This window comes from Wasmannia auropunctata, unplaced genomic scaffold, assembly GCF_000956235.1.
Source record: "Wasmannia auropunctata unplaced genomic scaffold, wasmannia.A_1.0 LD334508.1, whole genome shotgun sequence".
In the NCBI taxonomy this organism is placed as follows: Eukaryota; Metazoa; Arthropoda; class Insecta; order Hymenoptera; family Formicidae; genus Wasmannia; species Wasmannia auropunctata.
The window spans coordinates 76158-101959 of record NW_012028382.1 but is presented as its reverse complement, the minus strand read 5'-3'; the positions used below and the strand labels follow the sequence as shown (position 1 = coordinate 101959).

The 25802-nt window shown below is 41.6% G+C and overlaps 2 protein-coding genes across 3 annotated transcripts in view; one reads left to right on the top strand and one right to left on the bottom strand.

Moving 5' to 3' along the window:
- The window catches only part of LOC105458474 (coiled-coil domain-containing protein 85C), a 4016-nt gene extending 1675 nt beyond the window's left edge, over positions 1-2341 (bottom strand). Inside the window, exon 1 of the mRNA XM_011703801.1 lies at positions 1415-2341. Within this exon, the coding sequence (XP_011702103.1) occupies positions 1415-2341 (927 nt within the window). The remainder of the gene's footprint in view (positions 1-1414) is intronic.
- Positions 2342-6965: 4624 nt separating this feature from the next.
- LOC105458473 (oxidative stress-induced growth inhibitor 2-like) lies at positions 6966-24888 on the top strand. 2 transcript variants are annotated; one of them, XM_011703800.1, is made up of 8 exons: positions 6966-7521; positions 10996-11340; positions 19540-19661; positions 20170-20624; positions 20919-21169; positions 21259-21515; positions 23130-23540; positions 23682-24888. In XM_011703800.1, the coding sequence occupies exons 3-8, from the start codon at positions 19601-19603 to the stop codon at positions 23921-23923; spliced, it is 1677 nt and encodes a 558-aa protein (XP_011702102.1). In that variant the 5' UTR covers positions 6966-7521; positions 10996-11340; positions 19540-19600; the 3' UTR covers positions 23924-24888. The 2 variants fall into 2 exon arrangements, with proteins under 2 accessions (XP_011702102.1, XP_011702101.1); XM_011703799.1 differs by having other exon boundaries at positions 10996-11360.
- Positions 24889-25802: the final 914 nt, after the last annotated feature.

The following is a 25802-nucleotide window of genomic DNA, read 5'->3' as shown; positions in this document are numbered from 1 at the left end:
TTGTTTTAAGTAATTTTTTTTCTCAGTGCAAACACTTTTACTTAAAATAAAAAAATTTTACTTGCTTCAAGAAAATTATTTCTTTGAGGGGTACCTGAAACATATTTATTTGTTTCAAGTAATTTTTTTTCTCAGTGCACACTCGATGCAAATAAACAGGTTTAGGTACGAGAACTGTTGAGACTATTTCAATTATTTTGTTAATCAATGGCAAATTATATCAAAATTTCTAAATCGTAAATAACTATTGAAATACATTATATAATTCCCTATATTTATGCATATATATTTTTTTACAGGCCGATGTATCTCTCATTCAGTCAAACATCTTTTATAATATATTAATTCGCGTGCCTGTATTGAGAGGAAGTAACGGAGTCATTGATCTCCGCGCGCAGATGACGTATTCGCGCCGCGCTACACGCGGATTGTCGAAAAAAAAAGCCTTTCACCTATTCATCACGCGTGTGCGAGCGACGCGTGACCAATTTCGACCGCGTACTTTTGGTAAAGTCAGCACTTTGCTGGTTCGGAGGAAACCGATTGTCCGCGCGATCGTTTGCGGTCTATCTCACGTGTATGCGTGAAGTTACTGCCGCGTCAAGCGACTGCTTGAAATTACGACGGTCGGTTCAATTTGTGTATGACCTACAAGAGCCCCTCAAAAACTTCCGTGTGGCGTGCTAAAGGTTTCAAGGACATGAGTAAGCTGCAGCTTGAAGATGTAACGAAATATTATTAACGTATAATGTTTTATTGATATCACAGATTATATCATGACATCAAAAAAAAAAAACGCAAGTATTGCTCCATCTGCAAGGTAGCCATAAGGCTAGTGATTGTGAATTGAAGTAGATTATTTATAACTGCCAAGTAAAACCGTTATGCAAAAACGATAGTAAACGAAAAACTAATGAAACATACGAATAATTATTTAGGTTGCGCTCCACATTTATCGCATTCCAAGTAGAGTCATTTCAACAAGCTTTTAATATATATATATAATATAATATTGTAACTTTATAAATTATTTGAACGTAAATTCATAGAAGTTTAGAAACTCTCCTCTAGTTCCTATGAATTTGCGTTTGTATATATATATATATATATATATATATATATATATATATACATACAAACATTAATAATTTTAGAAGTTTAGAAACTCTCCTCTAGTTCCTATGAATTTGCGTTCAAATAATTTATAAAGTTACAATATTATATTGTAGATAATATATTACAGCAGAAAACTTTTTGAATTACACTTCTGAGTAATTAATAAGCTTTTAAAGTCTGATATCGTATTTATAATTTCTGATACCATATTATTACAACTTGCACTTGATTGAGTCACATTAATTTTTCAGTCGCTTATGTTACGTAAAATCAGAGAAGCCACCAAGGGGGTACTCACCAAGTTCTGTATCTGGCGATTTTGCTCGGCGGCGAGCCTAGCGATATCACTCTCGGTCTTCCGCACGAACTTGAGCATCTCCACGGGGCCGAGTCGCAGGAATTCGTCGTCGCTGATCCTCTGTCTGACCGGCGCGCTCTGGCCGTTGCTCACCGCCGGGTACTGACTGCTAGGCGGCAAGTACGGACCCTGGCCGAGCTTGGGCTGCTGGAGATAGGCTGACGATTGCGGCTGCTGCTGCTGCTGGCTCTTGGACGCCGCCGCCGACGCGGCAGCGATCAGCGGGTTACCCGGTTGGGGATGATGATGATGATGCTCTATCCTCGGCGAGTACTTGCTCTGCGCATCCTTCGACGTTGGCTGCTGCTGCGGTTGCTGCTGCTGCTGCGATTGTGTCGGCTGCTGCTGTTGCTGCGGCTGATGCTGATGATGCTGCGAGGACGGCGGAGGCGGCGGCAACGTGCGCGGCTGCGTGCTCTGATGATGCTGGTTCAAGGCCGCGCCCGGACCTTGATTGCTGCCGGCCTGGGCCGAGCTCGGCGCCGACGTGCCTCCGTTGGCGAAGTGCAGGTGATTCTTCAGGATACCGCTGGTAGGCTGCGGCGGGGGCTGGTAGCGCGGCGGCAGCTGCTCCACTGGCTTGATCACGTGCGGAGGATGATTATGCTGCTGCTGCTGCTGCTGCTGTTGCTGCTGATAATGCTGCGGCTGCGGCTGCTGCTGCTGCTGCGGCTGGGACTTACTCTTATTGGACATCGCGGCTAATTTAGCTCCAGGCTGCGCCGTGTCCCATTTCAGAAAGTCCGCCGCGGCCTCCTCGTGCCGGTTTGACCCGCCGAAATCTGGGTCAGCGCGCGATCTCTCACGAGTAGCGGCGGCGGCGACGACGGCGGGCCCGGTCCGCGCGATCGGCCCCGCGCGATACATACGTCGTTTCCCTCCACCGACCTCCACCGGGGCCTCGCCTTATCGCCGTAGGGGACCTTGCTTCGCGCGCTATACTCTTTCCGTCGTTCCGATTTCTACGTTCTCCTTCCTTCCCTCCTCTTCTTCGGTTAGTTCTTTTTTTTATTTATTTTTTTACCTCCTCTTCGCCTTCCCCTTTCGCGCTCGTCTTCTCTCGCGCGCTTCTACGTCCCGAGTGCACCTGCCGGAGCGGCGCCTTACCGTATATTGCGTATTGCGAAAGAATCACCGTCACTCCGTTGGAATTCACTTATGGTCCGTTTCCTCGGCATGCGGTTACAGTCTCGGCTTTCTATTCCACATTGCAGATCGCGACTCGGGAGAAGAACCGCGGGAGCGGCGATTATGATCCAGGTGTAAACTCTACCCGATTAACTGCGGAGATGAAGAAATCGGACGCGGCACGCCGCTCTCGCGAAGTTGATATACCATCACGATTAAGTCGCACCCCGTCGTCTACGTCTGCATTCTCCAGGGAATCGTGCCAGTTATATTGTAACAATTATATGTCTTTCACCGTTCACAATGACACACTTTGAAAGGACATCGTATAGATCGCGTTATCATTCTGGAGTTATATATAATACGGATCGTATAAATCGAGAGCTATTATCGTCTGGTTCTCGCGGTGTCCTGGACTCGCTACTCGTCCGGATACTTTATAGCGAGTGTATATTCTCTTCCGAGTGCGCTGTTCACCTTGCGCGACTGCTGTCACATACCGCGCAAATGCGCTCTCGCGTACCCGCGTCACCGTCGGTCTCGCAACACAATCGTGGCCTTCGCGTTCAACTTAGAGCCGCATGCTGGCTCACAATCGACGTACCCAGTCCCTCGTGCCGCACGCTAATCCCCGCGGTGTAACGCCGTTTCCCCTCTATCAGCGGTCACGCGTCTCCCGTCTCTCTGCGGCTCTCTCGGGCCGCCCTTCGCTTCGAGTGTGATGTGGGTACCGTGGGTATAACGTATATAAGCGAAGCACCGCGGACGTTGTGTCAATTCCACTCTCGCAGCGTGCACGCGTTTCCCTTCTCTTTCTTTCGCTCCTTTCAATACGTCACGCACAGGCTCCGGCAGAGCGAGGCATGCGAATCACGCACCACAAATTCGCGCGTTTCTCGTTAAAAAAAAAAAAAAAGGAACACCGCGCTCATCTCCTCGCGTTCGCGTCCACGATACGCTGGGATACATCGATTCTCGTCTATTAGCAGCGCGCTCTTCGCCTACGGACACCGTCGGACGTCGACGTCGAATCAATCGTTCGGTCTTCTATCAATTTTCTTTTATCAACATTCCTGCGTCACACCTTCACGTGCGTCTCACCTCCTCTTGCTTCGCGGAGAGAGCAAACACGCCGCCTCGTCAAAGCGTGCACCGCGCCAATTGCCACCTGCCTCCAGAAACGCGCGGGGATCGTATACCCGTCACTCTGCAGAGACTCTGGAGCGACTCGCAATCAGATCCGTGCGGCTGTCATCGTCCTGTCGCGAAAGACGTCGTCGAGGAAGTTCGACGAAGGGAGGCCCCCGCGCGCGCTACGTGTCGCCGTGGCGCGCCACGAGACACCGTCGGCGTAGTCCCACCAGCTGGCTTCCTCGGCTCCTCTCGGCTTTCCCCTTGTCCTCCTGCACGCCCAGGCCCGCGGCCACGCAGGAGACGCGCATTCCGCACCCTCTGTCACCCGATCACGCGGCCGCCGCGCCGCGACGAGCTGCGGGCGTTGAGCTATAGCCGACACGGCACCACGCCGAACGAAGCACCAGAACGCTGCACCGCACCGTCTGGGGAACTCGCGAGAACGATCACTTACCGGTCGCCGCGACACGACCGCCGTCACTGCACGATCCGCGCTGGCAATGCCCTGCTAGCCACTGCTAGCTCGCTCGCTCGCTCGCTCGACGTCGGCCACCGCCGCGCGCCGGGTCCCCGTTTTTCTCGCCGGCGGGCCGCATTTCACGGGATGCCCAGTGCCGTGCTCACCGGCCGCCCGGGCCGGCCGCGGGCCCGCGTTGACGTTGCGCGCTTCTACGCGAGGTCTCCCTGCGCCCCGCGTTCCCTCACGCGATCGTCGTTATAGGACTTCTCTCTTATTTTGATTGTGCACGTTATAATCTTCGAGCTATACGTTCAAAAGCTGATCGGCTCAAAACTATATACACGGGGTTCTCTTCCTCCTCCTCCTTGTTCTCTTCCACTTCCGACGATTATCATGAAGCCCGTGTTATTTTACGACTCGTGTGGTCCTATATACCCGTGCAATTCACGTCCCAAATGTTATTCTTGATTAACTTTTTCACAACGATTAATTTTTAATCAATTCCCTCTTTATAATATAGTTACTGCAGAGCGCCGCAACGACCTCCCGACGGTGTCCAGTGCTCGCAATCGCAGCTGATCGCAATTGAATCTCACTTGTCGCGGGGCTAACAACATCGGATACGAGGATTCACGTCGTCGGGCCAACGTTTCGTCAAACGCTCATCGATACCCACGTACGCGGGTCCGGATCAGCACGCGGATCGCGCTCGGAGTCACGTATACCAACAACATGGCGGTTGCTCGCGGGACTTGAAGTGATTGCGGAGTGCGGACGACGCCGGGCCCCCGTGAGCCGTGAAGTCGCGACGCGGGAACCGCGTCGCGATCTCGCGATTGGCTCGCGAAAGGAAAGGGTTGAAGCATAAACTGCGAAGTCGTGGGAGGACCCGAGATCGGCACGCACGTAGGGCTCCGCGGCTCACGTATATATCGAAATCGAAAAGACGATGATGTTATGTAAGTAATAAAATGCAAATTCCGTGTATTTTCGAAAGTTCGCGAATCGAGATGACGAGCTCTAGCTTTCCTATTTCTCTATTTACTAAATTAAATACTTGTTAATTACATTAAAATTACTTTAACATTTAATATTATGTACTGTTGAGATGACGAGCTCTATCATATATAGCTTTCCTATTTCTCGATTTACTAAATATAATTAATTATATTTAAATAACTTATTATACTTTACATTTAATGAATGTACTTATATTTATTAAAATGCAATGTCTCAATCAAAGAAAAAAATATTTCGTGAAACTGTAAATATCGTTAAATAAGTCCCGAGTTCAGAAATCGGAGAATCAATCCTGGATTTCCTGACCGCGATTTTCTGAAAATGCTCGTTGTCGCTTTCTCGAGGTTGTCGACGGCTGAAAAATCTCGACTTTTTCTGATTTCTTTAGCGCACAATCTCGACATTCCCGGAGAAATTTCCGACGATCCTTCGTGCAAGAGTTTCCCGTGGGACTTTCCGGTCGTCTAACTTTCCAGCGGAAAATGCTGATTAGGCTCAAACAAGGGAGCATTAGCACCTTTACGATCAACAATTAAGTGGAAAGCACGCGGCATATAATTTTCGCGTAATTTCTATCGATGCATCGCGTGTGTCGACGGCGGAAAAAGTCGACGCGCGCTTCCTTCGTCAGTTACCTGCAGCAATTCTGCAATTTGCGGTTTCTGCAGAAATCGGTAGCTTAGGCAATGCGACGGATGCAAAATTGAGGAAGCATCTTTCTCGATTATTTCTCGAGATGAAAATCGCCGGATCGAAAGTCAAATTTTTTAAAAGTCTCGTTACTTGCGCCTGAACTTAACTCTAGTCTCTCTCTCTATCTCTCTTTCTTTTTTTCTTCGGTCTTCCTTCCTTTTTATTCTTTTATACAAATCACCGACATTCGTCGATCTCATGGACTGTACCGCACGGCAGGTGTTACTTCTTCACGCTCGTTCCTCGGCGGAGAGGTAATCTTCGAAAATATTCTACCTGCTCCGGCATATGCGTGTGTGCACGTGTACAGAATATACAGATACACAGATCGGGTATATGTGCACCTGCATTCCAGCGTCGTTCGTGTTTTACGCTGGGCGCGTCTGGCATACGGCGCGAAGGGACTAGGAAAAATTTCAAAAGCGGCCCTTTAAATCCGGTTCCGTCAATGCGACGGAATGTCGGAAAAAAGCCGAGTCGATCAGAAGCCCGACTGACGCCGCGGCCTATTGTACCGTATCGTTACAAAAGCCCGTCGGCCGCCGTGTGTAAATACGACGTATGCAAATGCGACAGGAGATACGACACGTCGGGCCTTCGACGTCGTGATTGAGAGATATCAGAATTGATTAGAATAATATTATAATTTTTGTAGCGGAAAAAACATAAAAATTCGTGCATCTAAAGAATTAATAAGAATATCTAAAATCCGCGCGTTTTATCTTTCACATACAAATTGTTTATCTTTTATCTGCATTGGCATATAATTTTTTAATTAAATTAATTCACGAATTAAATCGTTAACTTCATTGAAATATATGTTTTGGAATCATTTTTAATTTTATATTTGTATACATAATTCAAAAGCGTTGCGTAAATTGTTTTCCAAGCAGCGCGCCATCTCGACGGTCCCTCGTCAAACTGTAGGCGACGAGCGAGATTCGGAAGATATTTGAGAAATCTAACTTATCGTGCGGAATGGAGCTAGAAGATACCGAAACTCGCCGGCAGTTGTCGCCGGGTGGACGAAAAACTGCAATCAGTAGACTGGCCGGAGTTGCGATGCGACGCGCCGCGCATAGGCGACACTCGCGGGTTACGTTCAGGTTGCATCTCACGATCAGCGGCGCGTGCATCACCGGGACCGGGGGGTGCAGAGAGTGAGAGCGTTTTGGATCCGCGGCGAGAGCTCCGGTTCGGAGGAAAATCGATGGCCGGGGACGAGGTGTGTCGGCAACGACGACGGTGAATTTACGACGGACGGGCGGACGAACCGGGAACGTGTCCTCGCCGGGTCGCGACGAACCGCGTGGAGCTCGAGAGGGATCTTCGATCTCGCGACGCCCTCGCGAATCCGCCGCCGATCGTGCACGGGAACAGCGCGCACCTTTGCCTCGCACCCGGGCGACGTTGCATCCTCTCGGCCTCGCGCGCGTCGACCGTCCCTCTCATCATGGTACCCGAGAACGTCAGCGTGCAACATCGGCGATCCACTGGCAATCGCAACGTCCGCGGCACCAGCGTCCAACGGAACCTACACGCGATGTATCGGGTCAGAGTCTGCAATCCGGATTAAGGACGGAGGACGATGACGACGTGCTGGACGGGCCAGGTAAGAGAAAAAGAGCTCGCGCCTGTGGTACGCCTCTCGGCGCCGCCAACCGGACCGCGGCATCGGTCTCGGGGTGTACGATTGGGTGTAATTATAGCGAAAATTCTATAATTAATGTAGAGAAGTTTTTATCATAGACGGCGTTTAATGAGAGCAGGCGAGAAGTAAGCAGAGCCGAGTATATATATTGAGATACGTAAATTATCTAACGGCAGAAACGTAGAGAACGTGTGACATAAATATACTACTGTAGGAATTGGAGTATTACTCTCCATTGAGCAAACTATGAAAATTCCAGATTTGTTATCTGTTTGTAAGAATTACTTTGGTTCTTTTTATGTTATCTTTCAAAAATATTAGATAAACGTTCCGTGCGGCACGAACTAGGCTGGTGTCTATTTTGAGGTGGAAATCGCGTGAAGTCATAATAATAATAAATTCTCACGTTCCTGCTTTTCCTCCGCCGGCTACAGATTATTTGATCAGCAATTTAATAGAACATATCAATAAATGAAGCGATTGAATTTAAACTCGAAGTATCTGAAAATATTATGCCGACTCTTGCGTAATTTGATCCACTGAGCCCACGATAATTTGAGCCTCCAGCTCCGATTCTATTTTTTGTTAGACCTAGCGTGCAGATAAAACGTGATTTCGAATACGTGGAAAATTATAATCTAATTGTAAATCCGAAATACAATCAAATGCGAAATATTTGTTTTACGCACAATACATCAATCTTTCATATATCTCAAATTTCTTATTTGCCTCTCATTGCTATGGATGCATTAATCTTTCCATATGATTTTTGTCCGTGATTATACCAATTATTAAGCATACATATTTTAACGAACATTTTATCGTGAAATTGTCGGCATTGGTTGGCTACGTAAAAAAATAACAGCAACATCCGCTTGTCTCTGCACACGCGATGTTTATTTAATTTTATTGTAATATAATTAGTTTTTATATTGCATAAAAATATATATATTGTATAATTATATTTTTATATTGTATAAAAATACAATTATATGTCTCATATATACGTCTTTAAAAATATTCATTGTGGTTTATATTCGTTAATTCATTATAAGTTTTATAAAAATCTGCCTCCTATAAAAATCTGCTGTTCGGAGAAATTTAATTTAAGAATATCAAAAATTTAAATAAATAAATATTTCTACTGAATAATAATTATACATATTTTATATATATTCTGCTGCGTGTTGAACATGCACACGCACGCACACATTCACGCACACGCGATTCTAATTTTGGAGCACAGATACGTTTCTTCCATGGCGGATCTCAATGTTACGTCATTTTTCGTAATGTCTGGAAATAATTCATTCGTTACGACATGCGGGGCAACTTTGTGCTCATGCATATAAGAGTTATTTATATATATTATACGTAAAATTAAGTTGTACCTCACATTCATCACGTAATTCATTTACGGAATAAGATGCTATAAAAAGTCTGGAGAAAAAGAACTGCTCCGAGATATAATAAACCGACGATTAAATTAGCTTCCAAGTAACGAAGATTATTCATGGACAAAAATCATATTCGTTCTATTTAGAGTTTCGCGTGATATATCCGTTCTTTTTAATCCCACATAGATTTCTAGCGATAGAAAATCATTTATTCGCAACGCACTCACCATATGTCGCGAATATTTCCATTAATTCAGGCAGACATAACCCTCTCCCTCCTCCCCTCAAGCCGTTCAAGTCTGCCGACCGGCGTCGTTTGATAACCAATAGGCGATATTAATGCCAGACATTGGTGTTTATCTTGCAACACGAGAATTATGGCGTTGTAACATTGCGGTTCAAATGCTCGCTATCGATGGGCGATAATTAAAGAGTCGTATATCGAAACCTTGCTCCGCATTAACCGGCCATTATTTATCGCCACTTTAAAGTATATTTCCACTCGCACTACGACGAAGAAATATCCTACATATATATTCGCTGTAATCTCAGTGATAAAGATCGTGTACTTTCTCTCGTGTACTTTTCCTCTTCCTCCGTTTCTATTAATTTGATTAATCTCGTTGTTTATTCTAGAATAAACTCAATCATCTCACTTACATTAACAATTTTGCGATCGGATATGTTTAGAAATATGATTCAACGACGACATTCGATTATTTGCCTGATTTATACACGAAAGAACGAGCGACTCGTTTTATTTACTGTAATCCCTGCATTATTGATATCACAAAACATCGTTTTTCCATCTCAATAATTCGATACAGCACAGTTTATCTTGTCATATGTTATCATACGAGAGTTACATGAAAACTTTTTATCTCTTTACCAATTAATAAATGATGTGATTTTCATTTATATACATACATATATTTTATTTTATATTTTATATGTTATTTTATCCAATTTATTATCAGAAAATAAAATTTTTTAGTTCTCTTTAAGTTGTAATAAAACTAGTTTGAATCATGCTTCGTATCTCCGCATTAAAAAAATTGGATGTTGATGAAAACAATCGTGAGCCCTTATCTCGCGTAAGATAAGATCGTTTTTGCATTCTAATGTTATGTCATTATCAGGGTGGGGGAATTTACTTTTCGCGTATCGTAGGTTTATGTGTTCAAAGAAATTAATTTCTCGAATTCTTCTGAGTAATTCGGTGAGTAATTAGCGTGATTGCTTTAGAATTATGTCCTGTTCGCTCTGAAAGAATATTTCAGTTTTGGGGCCTATAATTCAGGATATTCAATATCGAAAGTCAAGAGGCTGCAACGCAAGCGACGTGCCCTTTTTGTGACAGTTACAAGGAAAAAAAAGGAGGTGTATTAGGGGTAATGCGATTTAACTTTACACCATGCCCCAGCTATCTTTTTATTGATGTCGTACAAGTAACGTCGATCGATAAGAACGAGCCATGCCTGTAATCTAGGAAATGTAATCTAGGAAAGATATTCACGATGTGACGTCGTAACTTATTGTTAGTGGAAACGTGAGTGCGTGACTGGCAGAAGTGCGTCACAATTCTTGCGTTTTTTTTTTTTGAATTAATTATCTCAAATTCTCGCCGGCACCGAATATAGAAGATGATAACATACACCGGTCATGACGGCGAATATATTAATTCTGTTCGAAGCAGCGTGAGATCATATATTAATGGCAAAACATCTTTTTTTTTTACCGTCCGACAAATTAGTCATCTGATCAGCAGACGTCGTCGTTTCGAAATCTTGTTATTAATAACTGTCAGTCGGAAGTAATTTTACTTCGTCATTTTGCATCGACGCTTATATAATCATTCACTCGCCGGCAACTTTTAGTTCGACTTCCAGCGGCATAAATATATATATTATAAAAAAAAAATAATCGTAGCGATTGTCTTTTCGTCCGGTACGTTTTTATCTTTTATCGAATCTAAGCGTCTAACCTATCTGTACATCATGCGGACGTATAACAGATTGTGGAACATTTCTAATTGCAGGAAAGTCGTAGCGCAAACGCAGTCTTGTTGCACCATGACGAGCGCACCGCGGGGACTGATATCACACGGCTGAAGCCGCCTTGTGAAATCGCCATTAATCGCACGGCCTTCGGACGCGATACGAAGCTTCCGCGGGAAAAACGATCGCGCGTGGCGTGCACGCTCCAGTACGACGCCGACCGTCGCCGGGTGAGGAGCAACTGTTGTCACTCAGCCGTGCCCCCGGCGTAACCGGTCGACCGACCTAAGCTCACGTTTTCCCGGTAATCGGCCCCCACGTCGTGCAAGCGGTAAAATCAGAGAGGACAGAGGAGATCAGATCGACGCCCTTCTTGGAGGAAACAGGTGCGCGCCATACGATATAAGTATGTATTTTTTTCTCTGTCCCTTTTTTCTCTCTCTCTCTCTCTCACTCTTTGTGTATATATTTATACGCGCGATTCCTGACATTCTACGCGACGAACGGCCGCGTCGTTGGATAGCAATCTACTCGTTCTATCGATCCGCAATTATATCTGTCTGAATACCGAAGGAGGTATAAAGTGACAGCGTGATTGACGGTTGGGAAATAAAAGGGAAATGGGAGAAACGAGAACGCGTGTGTTATGTGTATACGTCGTACTTTCTAAGATCCCCGCCACGATTCGCATTAGGCGGATCTCGCGGGTATCTCAAAGGCCTTTCGAATTTGTCTGTTAAGGGCGTATAACAAAGAGGGTGCTCCGAACTTAGAGATATATTAAAGTCGAATTTTATTCGTAAGATTGTAAAAAGTAGTAAACTCGAAAAATGAAATTTTCTCTCGACGGGATATTCTAAACGGCTAGCTTAGAGATATATTAAAGTCGAATTTTATTTGTAAGATTGTAAAAAGTAGTAAGATCGAGAAATGAAATTTTCTCTCGACGCGAGATATTCTAAACGGGAATATATATACATATATAATGTTCGTTTTCAATCTAAAAAATATTATACATGAATATTATGTCATGTTATTGATACATGATATTGATTCACGAAGATTATTAAGTGGAAATGGACGTTTATGCCGCGTCTATCTACTTCTGCCTTTTAGAGATAATATCGTAATGGCAGAAACTGTCGTTCTCCGTAAAAGCAGCAATCCGTCATTTGTGTACCCGCGACATATTGCGCAGATGACAATCGTAATCGCAACTCGAGTAGCTTAAAGAATGTCGGATGAATTATCCCTTTATAAAATTCTTTTTCGACGGGCTCGCTCGATTTTCCCTCGTGATATAATTCCGTTCACGTGCGCTCTACCATACAAGCCTAAGTGACGTAATTGTCGGTGTACTGAATGGGGTATGCGCGGGCGCTTAAATCGTCAATTATCCACCTGAGAACCTCCGCGAAAAGCTCCGTATTTCGTAATAGAAAGCTTAATCTAACAATAAAACGGGAAATCAAATCGTAATCAATATCGTTAAATTTGTGTACCTTTGGGGAGGGATGGGAATATTAATATTAACGTTACATGTGAAATTATAATTTTAAATTTCGCAATTATCGATATCTGCAATATTGATATTAATAATAATTATATCAATAAATTTAATACTGTATTTTATAAATTAATGTTTTATCTTCGGCAATGTGATATCGATAGAAGCGCGGAATATACATATATATATAGGGATTGCGGATAAACGAAGGGGCGTACTATTTAAAATTTTGAATGACTGCAGAATCGTGTTTAATTACATTATCGTAATTTCATCTTCGTTACGTAAAGCATTACCGAAGCCAACGACCGACGGTACAAATTTATCACCTGGGCGGTGCAATTTAATTGCGCGCGCGTATTTCAGCTCGGTGAAATTCGGCGGATATTCAGGTTGCGCTTCATTCTAATCCTCGTCGCGAGAATGCTCCGTGCAGGAAAAAAACACGGTTTGAATACATCCTCAACCTAATGCATACCTCTCTTACGTCAAGTTTTAATTTATGCGTCGCTTCAATTATCAGCTGTCTTTTCAAAATTATCGTCACAAGCGCGTTACGCCATCTCTGCAGGTGGGAACAAACGGTGACTTGCAAGAACAATTCTAAAATTGCAGGATGTCTATTATCTTGTACTTGTTCGTATCGAGAAATATATACGGTTATCGAATTATCAGGGCTCCTCCTGCTATATGTATATCTTTATTTATGCGGGTGATAAGTATGTATGCGCAATTTCAACAGCTCTAGCAACTGTTGATAGAAATACGAAATACTCGCACAAAAGTTAAACTTAGAAGCGAAACATTTGTTCTAGATATGAGAAGCTTAAGTCAGAACAGATTTTCGAATAATGACGTAGCTTTTATTAAATTAAAGAGACGCAGAAAAAAAATATAGCTCTGATTAGTAATTACTTTATCGTTCATTTACGATAATATTATATATAAGTAACTCGAATCTTTTTAGATTGACAGATAAGAAATAAAAAAAACTCGATAAATAGATATTACAGAAGGCAGTAATGAAGTTATCTGCTTTGATATGTTTCCGATTACAGCACGAATCTGAATAATGTATTCACAACGTGATCGGCACGAGTACATACATTGTGAATCGCGCTGCATCATGCTACGAAATTGTGACACGTTTTTTTTTTGCGATGTAAAAGGAATGCAGCTTACGTACGCGTTACGTAACTATTGATCTCGATAGCAAAAGCGCGACTACACGTGCTGCGAAATTTCTGCGAAGTCTTGCTCTTGCCAGTAATCGAAATTCGAGACGATAAACTACGCGATCGTTTGGAGTTTGCGAGGCGCAAAGGGATGGAGATACGAATTCGATTCGATTCCTTCTTTTGTTCATATAAGGAAAAAAAAATTTTATGAATCGCGTTACGATGATATTCGGAGTAAGAAAAAAATCATAAGGGAATGCATCGAAAACCAAACGCAAAAATAGTATAAAATAAATTAAGGGACTCACACAAGTATATAACGCAAATATTTTTTCTTTGCAAATTGTTAGTTGAAACATTGTGCTTGAATCATTGGCTAAAATAGCCTGGTTTTATCTAGCGATACCGTGAAATATGCAAATGTTTAGTGTGCATGCCTGCTATTAAACAAATGGTACGGTATACGTATACTGTTGCGATTGTGAACGTCATTCCATTCAGCCGCCTAATGAACGTAATGACTATAAACATAGTTCGCGATTAATGCACCGCGAGAGAGTTTGTTGTATAAGTTAACCCGTAACGACGCAGGTTAAATGCCGAGATAATTGATGCGCCGAATAAGAGCCAGCTTGTCCTCACGGTTCTTGTTTACTGAATCGTCCGGTGAAATTGATTAACATTTGTCTGCGGCGCAGCGTGCGTTTCGCGGACGAACTGATATACCGCCGGCGTACAACAGGACTTTTCAGGCACGCTTTGCGATATCAATCACGATTTCTCTAAAAATCTACACATTTTCCTTCCAACAGATTTGCATTCGTCAACGATGCATTTTCCTTTTCCTTTTGTTGTTTTCTTTTTGCAACAATCGACACGAATCGGGTAGCATCACACGTTTGCATCTATTGCCTGCACGTATATGACGAGTAATTGAATATTCTAAGAGCATTTACATTTCATCATTTCGCGTGCGGCGTTCTGCAAAAGTGGAAAAGGCTAACAGTTATTTCTTATTAATGAAGTTAATGTCAAAATCTGGCAATCTTGATTGAATCTCCAACTCTCGTTCTTTTACTTTCAAGACGAAGTACGTGTCGGTGATCACGGCAAAAGTTTGTGTCAGCTTATACATAATTTTCTGTCTCGTATTTGAATTGCAAATAGTCCAAATGAAAGCTCGTTCATTAAGAAAATTTTGTAAAACTCATTCGAAATGTTTTCTTTCGGTCTTGTTTGTACTTTGATACCTGAATTAAGTTACGAGGGATGGGGGAGGGGGAACTGCAATAATAAATGAAAGTGTTATATTCCAAGATGACCTCGCACACTTCGACACGTTGTAAATCTCGCCCATATCATTTTTTCCTCTGTGTGTTCCGAGTTTTGTTTATAGCTCTAGGAAAGCTACGCGTCAAGTTACGCATCATCTTACATTATGGTCGCGTCTGACGTCGAAAAACGATCTCAAATTTACGGACATTTGTCAGTTGGATCCGGTGACTCCAAGTCTTCGGTGATTTCCGATCTTAGAGATCAGCATCTTTCAGCGTGTGTTATCATCATTTCCCTAAGCCGAGGAGGCATATCTCGATTCTTTTCAACTAATCAGTTTTTTCATTCAGAAAGATAATTACGCGTGGCGCTTCTTATTTCACGCTGAAAGAACATATCTCATTGAAGAAGATTAGTTGTTATATCTGAAATTATCTCAGATATAGTAAAAATCTTATTTTAACAGTTTTGCAAAATCTTCACGCGCGTTAATACCTACCATTAATGAATTGTGGAATCAAGATACAGCCTTTATTCTATTTATGGTAGAAGAACAGATTTTAAGGAATTGTCGGCTCTATGACACTCTTTGTCGGAATCGAAAAAGTAAGATAACGATAATATGATTTTTAAGAGATTTCTACTAAATACTAAGAGAAACACTATTTTAGATAAAGAAGAAGACAGCCTACGAACTGTCGGGTTTATCTTTATTGGCGGTAATTCTTAAAAGTTATCTTTTAAAACGATAGTCAAAAGTTAGCTGATGAAATATACTTCGTGGCTGACTCATTTCGCGATTAGATATACTGGCGGACTGCTGGACCATTCCCTTGTTTCGTTTCTTTGGAATTCAAGGAATAGGGAGAGGGGGGGGGAGAAAAAGAGAGGTAAGGAATCCGGCAGGGACAGGAAAAAGACAACAAACCGCTACGTACTTAGAAGTGAAGAAACATGTATTCGTATACTTTTAACTTATATACGTGTGGATGAAGGCAGATTTAATTCCGAAAAGTTATCGCAAAGTTTAATCTGCGTGGATCAATACCTCTTTACTCGTTTCACCGAATAGATACGTAGTTTACAAGAAGACTTGTAAACTTTATTTTCGTTAAAATCGAAGAGTGAGATCCGCGCGTGTTTAATAACGAACTTTCAAAACGAATATCCTCGAAGGGTATAAATCGATGACGGTGCTTCGTGCGATGTAAGAGTAATCTTCAGATCGTCTCGCTCACCGGAATTGATTACGTCTAACTAAATTCCGTTCAGACGCCCATTTCTATCAACGTAGCTTGACTTTAATCTCGGTTTAATTTGCTCTTTATCTTTTTCTAATCCTTTAGAACCTGACGAAGGTAGAAGGTAAGTTAAACCAAGATTAAAGTTATTAGTTCACGTTGATAGAAATGGATCGCATTCTCGCCGCAAATAATCTTACGAGATTAAGAATAGAAGACGCCGCGCGAAGCGCGCTCAGCATTGCTAAGAGTTGTTGTAGATATCTAAATGCGCTCCTACAAACGCACCTGTTACAATGTCATAAAGATACGGCGGCAGCGCGCCCGTTACCGTTGCGTCAGAATCGCGATTATATATGTTATGTCACGACATAATAAAACCAATGATCTCTTACTTCAGTCGCGCGCGCGTGCGCGCGCGTAACGCCGGGTCTAAAATCGCGTGTCTTGTCTTTTTGAGATAACCGCACTTCTCTCTCGCGACCGATATTTGCACAGCTTATTTTCCACGCGTTTAGAGAATAGAACGTATACATACGTTAGAAAGCCTGAAAATATATAGATAAAACGTCGTTAAGCGTCGTGTATATATATTTAATCGGTCTCGTCGTAAGTAGACTTGTCATGCACGAGTCACTACCGTGTCTTCTGATTGAAACGTGAAACAACATTCCGCGCGGGAATCGTCCCGTTGTAATTAAACGTACTGACATTTACACACGGCCCAGTTTTCGCCGTTCTCACCAGGATGTGGAATACACGATTAAAGTTTCAATACAGATGTGACATTGGACGTAGCGCGTGATTAAAGTTTCACGAGGGATTTCACGAGGGCAGATTTCCTTCGTAAATATAGTAATATCCGTAAACCGGATATATATCGAGCGAAGTCGTGACCAGTTGACCCCAACGAGGGGCATATCGTTTTGTACCTGTACGTTATCTTGCGAAAGGAGGTGCATTCAGGTATGGTCTATCGATTTAATACGCGATCGTTAATACGTAACGCGTCCTTACGTCTTTCGCGGTCTTAATGGACTTCGCGGAGCTCTTTTTTTCTTTTCTTCTCCACTCTACGTTTTTTATTCCCAGTCGCTCGGATAATAAATTAAAATGATAAATGCCGGACGCGTCCGCCGCGGAAGAATTTTTACCTCCTCGCTTTTTGCGTCGCGTCGTGCCGCGACGATTTTATCGCCTATTCATACGTGGAGTTGTATACGAGTGAGAGAACTATTCCGAGAAGAATGACCGAATTGATAATTGATGCGTGTGCTCCGTGTGCTAGATACCGTGAATTCTCAGGGAACTGTGTGGGTATTCTAAATGTAAAATTCCGGGTGATATGCGAGCTATGAAATGTTGTGACGCGAGAGGCAAATGGTCCTCCGATTATCCGAATTACCTCCGTTGTACGTAATGACGACGTCGACGACGATAATTTCCTTTTAGGATAATTCGACGAATTCGACGTTTCCTTATATACGTTGCTACTAGACGTGTCATTTTCACGCTGCAGGAATAGATTACATTGTCGTTATTCTCCATCGATCCCCCGCGGCTTTCCCTCGACGAACAGTAAAACCGCTGTCGTCCGGTGACATGCAGGAGCATGTAAGCCGATCGCTCGAATATTTGTACACGTCGTGAATAATGCCTCATTGTCAACCAAAGAACCGCCCCGCCGCACACACCAGCGTGGTGGTACACACTGTCAACTCTGTTGTCGATCGATATCGGTGCAATCGTGCGCAATAATCGTTGCCGTTTACCGTCGATAGATTCCGCGATGAGATTCTTCCGTGTTCCCCCGAGAAATTGCCCCCGGTGGAATATCGTAGCTTTTTTTTCGATAAGCAGTCCGATAAGAAAAAAAAAACATCTCTTGCCATTTAAAACTGCGCATGTGACGATTCACCCTTGTCCATCTGCAGCCCAGCAGATGTTCCGCCACACAGTTCTCATTTCATAAAGATATTTCGACAATGTTTTTTTTTTATTTTAGATCACTTCTTGTATAACAATAAACGCCCGACAATATCAATAATCTCGCGGTCGACATGTCTTGGCAGTTGGACCATTGTCAATTCTCGTCTCCATCGTCGATCTTCGTTTTCGAAGCGACGTTGCTATTCTTAACTGTTAAGCATCATAATGAAAATGGACCACGGGTGCGTGCTACAAATTATCGAGACATTCCCCTCCCGGTTATTTGCGGCGCAGGTGATCTCGAGTAGAAGCGACGGATAATGAGGGAAATGGAGCTATGCATAAATTAATCTCTCTCGATCGTGCATATAAACTAGGCGTCCCATTGACTCTTTTCCAACGATGCTTTCTATATTCTCACCCGTCAATTTATTCGCGCAAACGCAAATGACGTTTTTAATTTTTACCACGTCCTATATCTTTATTATTTATTATTATCGTACTATAATATTATTTCTAGCAACTATATATTTAATCGCCTCCATTTTTTCCGTCTTTTTTTTACATATACCTCTATTTTTAAAATGTCTTGGCTAGGCCCATCTGAGTAACCAGGCCGTTTTTAACGGCTGATCGGCAGGAAGGTTTGCCGATTCATGTCACGGTAATTCACCCGGTAATACCGGGTGCTGAACCGGTTAAGCCTTAGAGAGTAGGAAACGTGACGCCAGCGAAGGCCGCTAATGAGAACGAAGGTCATCACGACTTTTACTTTTTAACGGCATGATCGTCGCTTATCTTCGAGATCTCGCGAGCTAACGATGGCAAACGGTGATCGCGATCGATACGTTCTACACGATTCGTGAATTTACGCGTCGTAAAACTGTTCGCATTGATTATAGGGGAGATAACACTTTACATTTATAAATCGCAACGTCATCCAAAAAAAAGAAGTATCTCGTTTATCTTATCGACTTTTTACACGCCGTGTAATTAACTAATGCGCAGAAAACTCTTTTATGGCATGCGTAGCTTGCTTATATTTTTCGCAATTATTGAAATACACAATTAAAAGCGGAGTGTAATATATATATATATATATATATATATATATATTTAATATTTAATCGATTGTAATTATATTCAAAACATAAAAACAATCTGTAGATTTGTGCTTTAGTATTTTGAAATGTAGGATATTTTCTGCGAGATTATCTACTCGTCAGAAAAAATTAACTGGCGTCGCATAACGAATATTCTTGTGTAATAAATCGCTATACATAATAAATCTTGCGAACATGATGAATGTTGAAATGATCATCGCAATTAAAGATCGCTTCGAGGAAAATGATAGACATTATATTACTCCTCCGTAATTGTGCATAATTAAGATCGTAATCGTACATAACATTTTACAATGTAATTGTAAACAACAAGAAATTGTTCTCTTTGCAGTAACTCGAACAGGCTTGACAGGAAAATTGCGCGGAGATCGGACATACAAAAAAAAAGAAAAATGCAGAACGTATTTGAGGTCGACGATAACGATGTCATTTATAAGGATGTTGTCATCATAGGTGAGTGTACAAGAAGTCTGGAGCGACATTGGAAAACTTAATAGCTCGACAATAAAAGGCATACAAAAATTACGCAACACAGAAAGAAATATATTCTTCTATAAAAATTCCTGCATGTATTTTCTTTTTACATTAAACTCGTATTTTATATTAGACGCAGTTTATATTAAACTCGATTTATTGTAGATTAAAAATGCGAAAATTTTACCTTCATTTCAAAATCGAAACCATGATCTAATCAAATTTTTTAACGTGCATACATAATCGTTATTTGACACTGCTGCGCTAATTGTAACGACCAATGAACTTTTCATCTTATCGTATTTAGCATTAATTTCTCACAAAATTAAAATTTTTATTGTAAGTGCGCATAAAATAAAAAGCTCGTGTGGGACGAGTTAATAAAAATATCTCTGACTCGGCAGTTATTATTCAGAGTTCGTTTGTCGGAAAATTAGAGAATACCCGCACACGTAAAGATTCTCTACATAATCTCTCTGATTCTCAGGAAACGGACCCAGCGGAATATGTCTGTCGTACATGCTCGCCGGAAACTGGCCTTACTACACCGGCGAACCTCATCCCGGCGATGATATGCTGACAGCGCGATTGCGGTTCTGCACGACCGGCAACGAGGAGTGCGGCGACACGTCGGACGACGCCAACACCGACGTGACCACCAACAATCGTCGTCAGTGCTCCAAGTCCGGCGTCGGCAGGACGCAGGGAGGCGGGCTGGCCCGCAGCACGCGGTGCAAACTCGAATGCCTGTCGTCCGGCATCGAGGGCAGGGGCGGCGGCCGGCCGCTGGCTCTTCTCATGGACCAGCTGCAGCATCCGTGCGTCGACGCCGGTCTCGATGTGGCCTCACTTCTCAAGTGGAGCTCCGTCGACGAGCGTCCCGAGCACAGGATCGTGGACCACGTCGTCCTTGGCAAGGGCCAACCCGGCGGTGCCTGGCAGGTGCGTGACGAATATTCGATATTTCCTTCCCCTTTAATCTTGTAAATAATGGGATTCTCTTCCGCGAAATACAAATCGATAGGTAAAAAGTGACGAGAGGAAAAAAATCTTAATAAATTGGAATATCCGATATCTCAATTATTGAAAAATCAAAAATTTTATGTTGGGAATTGATAAGGCTAATTATAAGTATTACTTAACTCTTAACGCAACGTCTATCTTTACGCAGATTGTGAAAAGCTACTCTTTCAATTATTGCTTAGTTTAACGCTTGTTTTTAATATGGTTATCTAGTCTATGGACCCCAATGTACTAACTATCAGTCTGAGCCGATGGATGTCACTTCCCGACTTGGATCTGAGGCATTGGGAGGAACTCGTCGAGGTCGAACAGTTACAGAAGTCGGTTTTAGCCGCGGAGAGCAACGTGTATGCGCGGCTGGAAAAGGCCGTTTGTAAGGCGTCTAGTCGAGTTTCCGTAGGCACCGTCGCCGCTTATTACAAGGACTACATACGCAGGAAAGGCTTGAAACAATACTTCCGATGGTACGTATTTGAAATATCTATTAAACGGACACAAATCCGTTCTTGACATCGCGATGCGGACTTTCACAAAGCAATCATGTGTGTTGCAGCGGGACCACAGTTACTTCAGTAAGACCGAACTCGGATTCGCCCGAGAGCAAGGGAGGATACAATTGGATTGTAGACGGGTATGAAAATAAAAATGGAAAGCGATTTCGGTATCGGTGCAAAAGGGCGGTTCTCGCGACCGGCACGACCGATTTATCGAATCATCTGGATATTGCAGGAGAGAACACGAATCCCACATGGGTGACGCACGATCTCAATGATCTGGAAACTCGATTAGGACGTTTGGTCAGCGAGCATGGTACGTAAATGCAAAATTATATGAAGACCTAATTTAGCGGTTTTTTTTTGGAGAGGTTTGTCTTTTTCTCATATGACTAATTTGTGCATAATCCAAATTTCGGTTTGTTCTCATTCGATTTTCTAGAAGAGGAGGAGAAAAATACGTTACACCATAAAATACGTATCTTTTTTTTCTTTATCGCGGAAAAGCAACACAATAAATTTTGATAGAGTTTCGATTTAACAACACATTTTTTTAACAACCTCTTCTAAATAGGCCGTCCGGAACCGGCGTTAAAACTTTAGGATATTGGAAATGTAACTACCGCAGTAATAAATATTAAATAATAATGCAGGCGCTAGGTTTACCATTAGCTCTAAGAGCATAACAACTAAAAACGTTGTGCTTACAGCATTAGCTATTAGAGCTTAGCTTTAATGATGATTGTTTAATTCTCCAAAATGATAGCTAATTCTAATAGCTTCCTTCTAAGAGCTAATGCTCTAATAGCACAACATTTTAGAGAAGAAATCAGTCGCTCATTAGAGCTAAACTCCAATTGCCAATGCTGTGAAAGCGCTTGGTTCTTAGATATTGTGCTATTAGAGTAAACTGATGGTAAGTAAACATAGTGCCTACATTATTATTTTATAGTATATTCTCAGAAGTAAAGCTCCTAAAACAACATGTTTTAGCAATTTAAAGCACGGCAAAGTGTGTTCCGCTTGCTTTGCCAATAATTTATCATAGAAACAATTTTAATAATATTTTTAATTAATTACATATTAATAATATACTAATAATAAAAGATTAAGTTTATTTTAATTCTGCCGATTTTTTAAAATTTACCTCCTTTTATTATCGTGTATATTATTATCTGATTACTTATTTTTTGTCATTGTTTTACTTGATAAGTACTTCTGTGAACTCAAAGAATTAAAGTTTAGTCTTACTTCATTATTTTTATTCAGATTAGTCACACGATTTCGGAGGTGATATCTCAGATTGCAAATCCATCAATCTCTTTTGTAAATTAGTTTTGACATGCATTGTATTGATGTCAACTTGCGAAAGAGCCCTGTCATTTACATTTAGACTGGCCGTAATATTTTTGGAATACGGCACCAGCTGAAAAGAATCACAAAAATAAGAACATCTTTCTTCTTAATTTAAGTCCGCGTGTGCATATTGAGTTTTTATTATACTCTCTTAAAGTACTTACTCTCTTAAAGTACTTACTCTCTTAAAGTACTTGGCTTCCTGATTTTAGCCTTCCACACTGGAATCCTGGAAAATGTTTATTTTTTAACATTTGTAAGATGTTTAGTTTTTCGAACGTCGAGTAATTGTACGATGCTTTGTGCATACTGAGAAATCTTTGTTTCGGAAGATTTTGATCTAAATAAAATATAAGCTATTAATGCCGTGATAAATATAGCGTGTAAACAAATTATTAATAAAATTTGTGTGTGTGTGTGTGTGTGTGTGTGACGTTAATATGAAATTGATATAATTTGTACATTAATTTTTATTTCTCATTATAGCAACAAAATGTACTTTTTTATAACTAGACTGATTCGCTTAATACATAATCCATTTTCGATTGTTCTCATTCGATTTTGTTACTTGCAGGCAAAGATTCGACGGACGAGCAGATCCCACCCGTGTTGGTAGTCGGAGCTGGTCTGAGCGCGGCCGACGCGATTATGGCCGCGCGCTTCCGAGGCATACCCGTGCTGCACGCATTCCGCAATTCGCTGAACGAGTTGGGCAAGCAAACCGCCGAGAGGATAACTACTAGCTACGATCGATTGCAATGGCTGCCGGATTCCATATATCCGGAGTACCATAAAGTATACGAGATGATGGCTGACGGAGGTACAAATTATCCTCTGTACAAGTCATTGCCGGGATACACGCTCGTCAGTCTCTGTGAGAATCGCGAGAATGGAAGCACGAGCGCGAGGAGCAGGACAGCCACCCTCTCCGCTCCGGACGGTCAGCTGCACACGTTTGAAGTATCCATCGCGGCTATTCTCATCGGTAAGCGCAATACATACCTCTTAACAATAGCTCAAACTGATAAAACTCATAAATTGGATAAGATTGCAGATATTGACCTCAGTATTGAGACGTTGAGTTATCCAATTCGTCGACGTTATTGCATCGAATAATTTATTTCAGGATACAAACCAGATCTGTCGTACTTAGAAGGCGGCGGCGCGGGATTGGGCAAATCCGCGGACAAGCCGATCGATAGCAAATCGAATCCCATTGAAATCGACGATTTCACGTATGAGGTGATCAACGCGCCGATGAAGGGACTCTATGCATTAGGACCTCTAGTCGGTAACAACTTCGTTCGCTTCGTTCTGGGCGGTGCGCTTGGAATTCTGGCGCACATTCTCTGCACCACAAACACCTGAGAGATCTGACAGCCACTCGTGCGACTCGATCGTATTTTAGCAAAATTTATTTTATATATACATAGACACATCGACAAAATGGCAAATCGTGTGACTTCTGCTCAATTCGTGTGAGTGTTGAATGAACTACATCGCTTAGTTCTTAACATTTATATATCCGCGCGCGATCGCTCGGCAAATCCGTTTGTACATACTATTAAAATTATTTTTGTATTCTTTCCATACTACCCTTCGCGAGGAAACGACCGACTTTTTAAATGTACATAACTATTCCGTCGAGATATCTCCTAGGGTGAGAGGTAAAGGGCGAAGAGATCGTTTACAACGTTTACTCAGCGAGTAGTGACTTATAACGTGCGGAAAAAAGATGACAGTTCAAATGTCTTACTTTAGACCTATTTTATAGATCTGTTCGCGCTTCTTGATCCATTCCATTTGATAAGGAAATTGTGTAAGGGGGATGGTGATGTTAATGACTTGCATCTAAATTCGACAATTTCGTCGAATTTAGATGCAACAAAGTTGTTGACATGTTTGTTCATGACTATACATTACAGATCTCTCCACAAATACATCCTCATTATATTCTACACCTCGTAGAGTGTACAGTTAATAACATAACTGTTGGAGTCTGTATTGTAAAACGAGTTTCGCAAAGAAAAACGAGTAATACAACGAAACTCTTGATATAAATACTGATAGTGTGTACGTACTTAGGATTAATCTGTGTTTGCCTTTTAATGATTAAATATAAGTTGAATGCTTTTTTTTATGCACATTTATCTACACACGGTTTATACATAGAAGCTTTTATGATTTTTATTTTTATGAGATTAGGTTAGGTTATATTTAATGTATTCTTAGAACGGCCGGACAATTGTGCTTATTCAGACGCACAAGCATTTTTACATCGCATATTTTTATCTCCTGGCAATTTGCAAATGAAAACACATTTTACAAAGTGAGTCGGGTACATCTTAATTATTTTTACGTAGGTGACATCTTCAATCCGCCGTGTAATATGCCTTTCTCTTATTAATAAGCTGTGATTACTTTAGTGAAATAGACTAGCGCTCTGTTATTAGCGTAAGCTACACGTACATAATACTACCTTTTTAGTACAAAAACGTTTCCACGTTTACATATATTATTACTTAACAGTCTTTATCTACACTTAATTTATAATACACTGCATCTTATTGTTTATATTTTACCGGTTTTATTTATGATATGCGGTAATTATATACAATTACACGTTAATTAAGTTTTTATTCAATTTAAAGATAGATAAAAAAAAGAGAAATATACTTTTCATAATTTTATTATATTTTATAATTTTCATAATTATTTTTATAATGTTTGCATGATGACTAGCAAGAAATGTTTCTTTTGTTATGTTCAACGTGCGTATGTAAACTTATAATATTAATGCGTGCTGTAACAGTAAGCCTAAAATGTATTTAATATAACGTTATAACAAGTTTGATATTAGCGAGATACTGTAGCATATATAAGAGACGAAGTGAGGATTGAAATCGTATCGTTTTTAGCATAGTAACATGTGGTTTTTAGAAGTTTTATTGATACGAAAGTTGATATATTAATATTAGCTGAATGACGACAGGGATACGTATGGATACAAGAATACTTAATACGAAAGAATATTTAATACGCAATCTGTGATAGGAAAATGCAATGTTCAAGAAGATGTGCAATGAAATAGAAGAGACTTACGTGAATAAATCTTGAGCACATTATATTTGGTAGATACGTATTTTTACATGCAGAATGAGGACCGATTTATATAAGAAGTAGTAAATTTATGATTTTATTTAAACCAAAAATGAGGAAGAAATCGCTATCCGTCTCTCTCTTGATG

Bases quoted from the DNA above. Each gene is read 5' to 3' on its own strand.
- LOC105458473 (XM_011703800.1), top strand. From the start codon at position 19,601: ATGCAGAACGTATTTGAGGTCGACGATAACGATGTCATTTATAAGGAT. The intron at 21,170-21,258 runs GTACGTATTTGA...TGTGTGTTGCAG, and splicing joins TTGAAACAATACTTCCGATG to CGGGACCACAGTTACTTCAG. The intron at 23,541-23,681 runs GTAAGCGCAATA...AATTTATTTCAG, and splicing joins CATCGCGGCTATTCTCATCG to GATACAAACCAGATCTGTCG.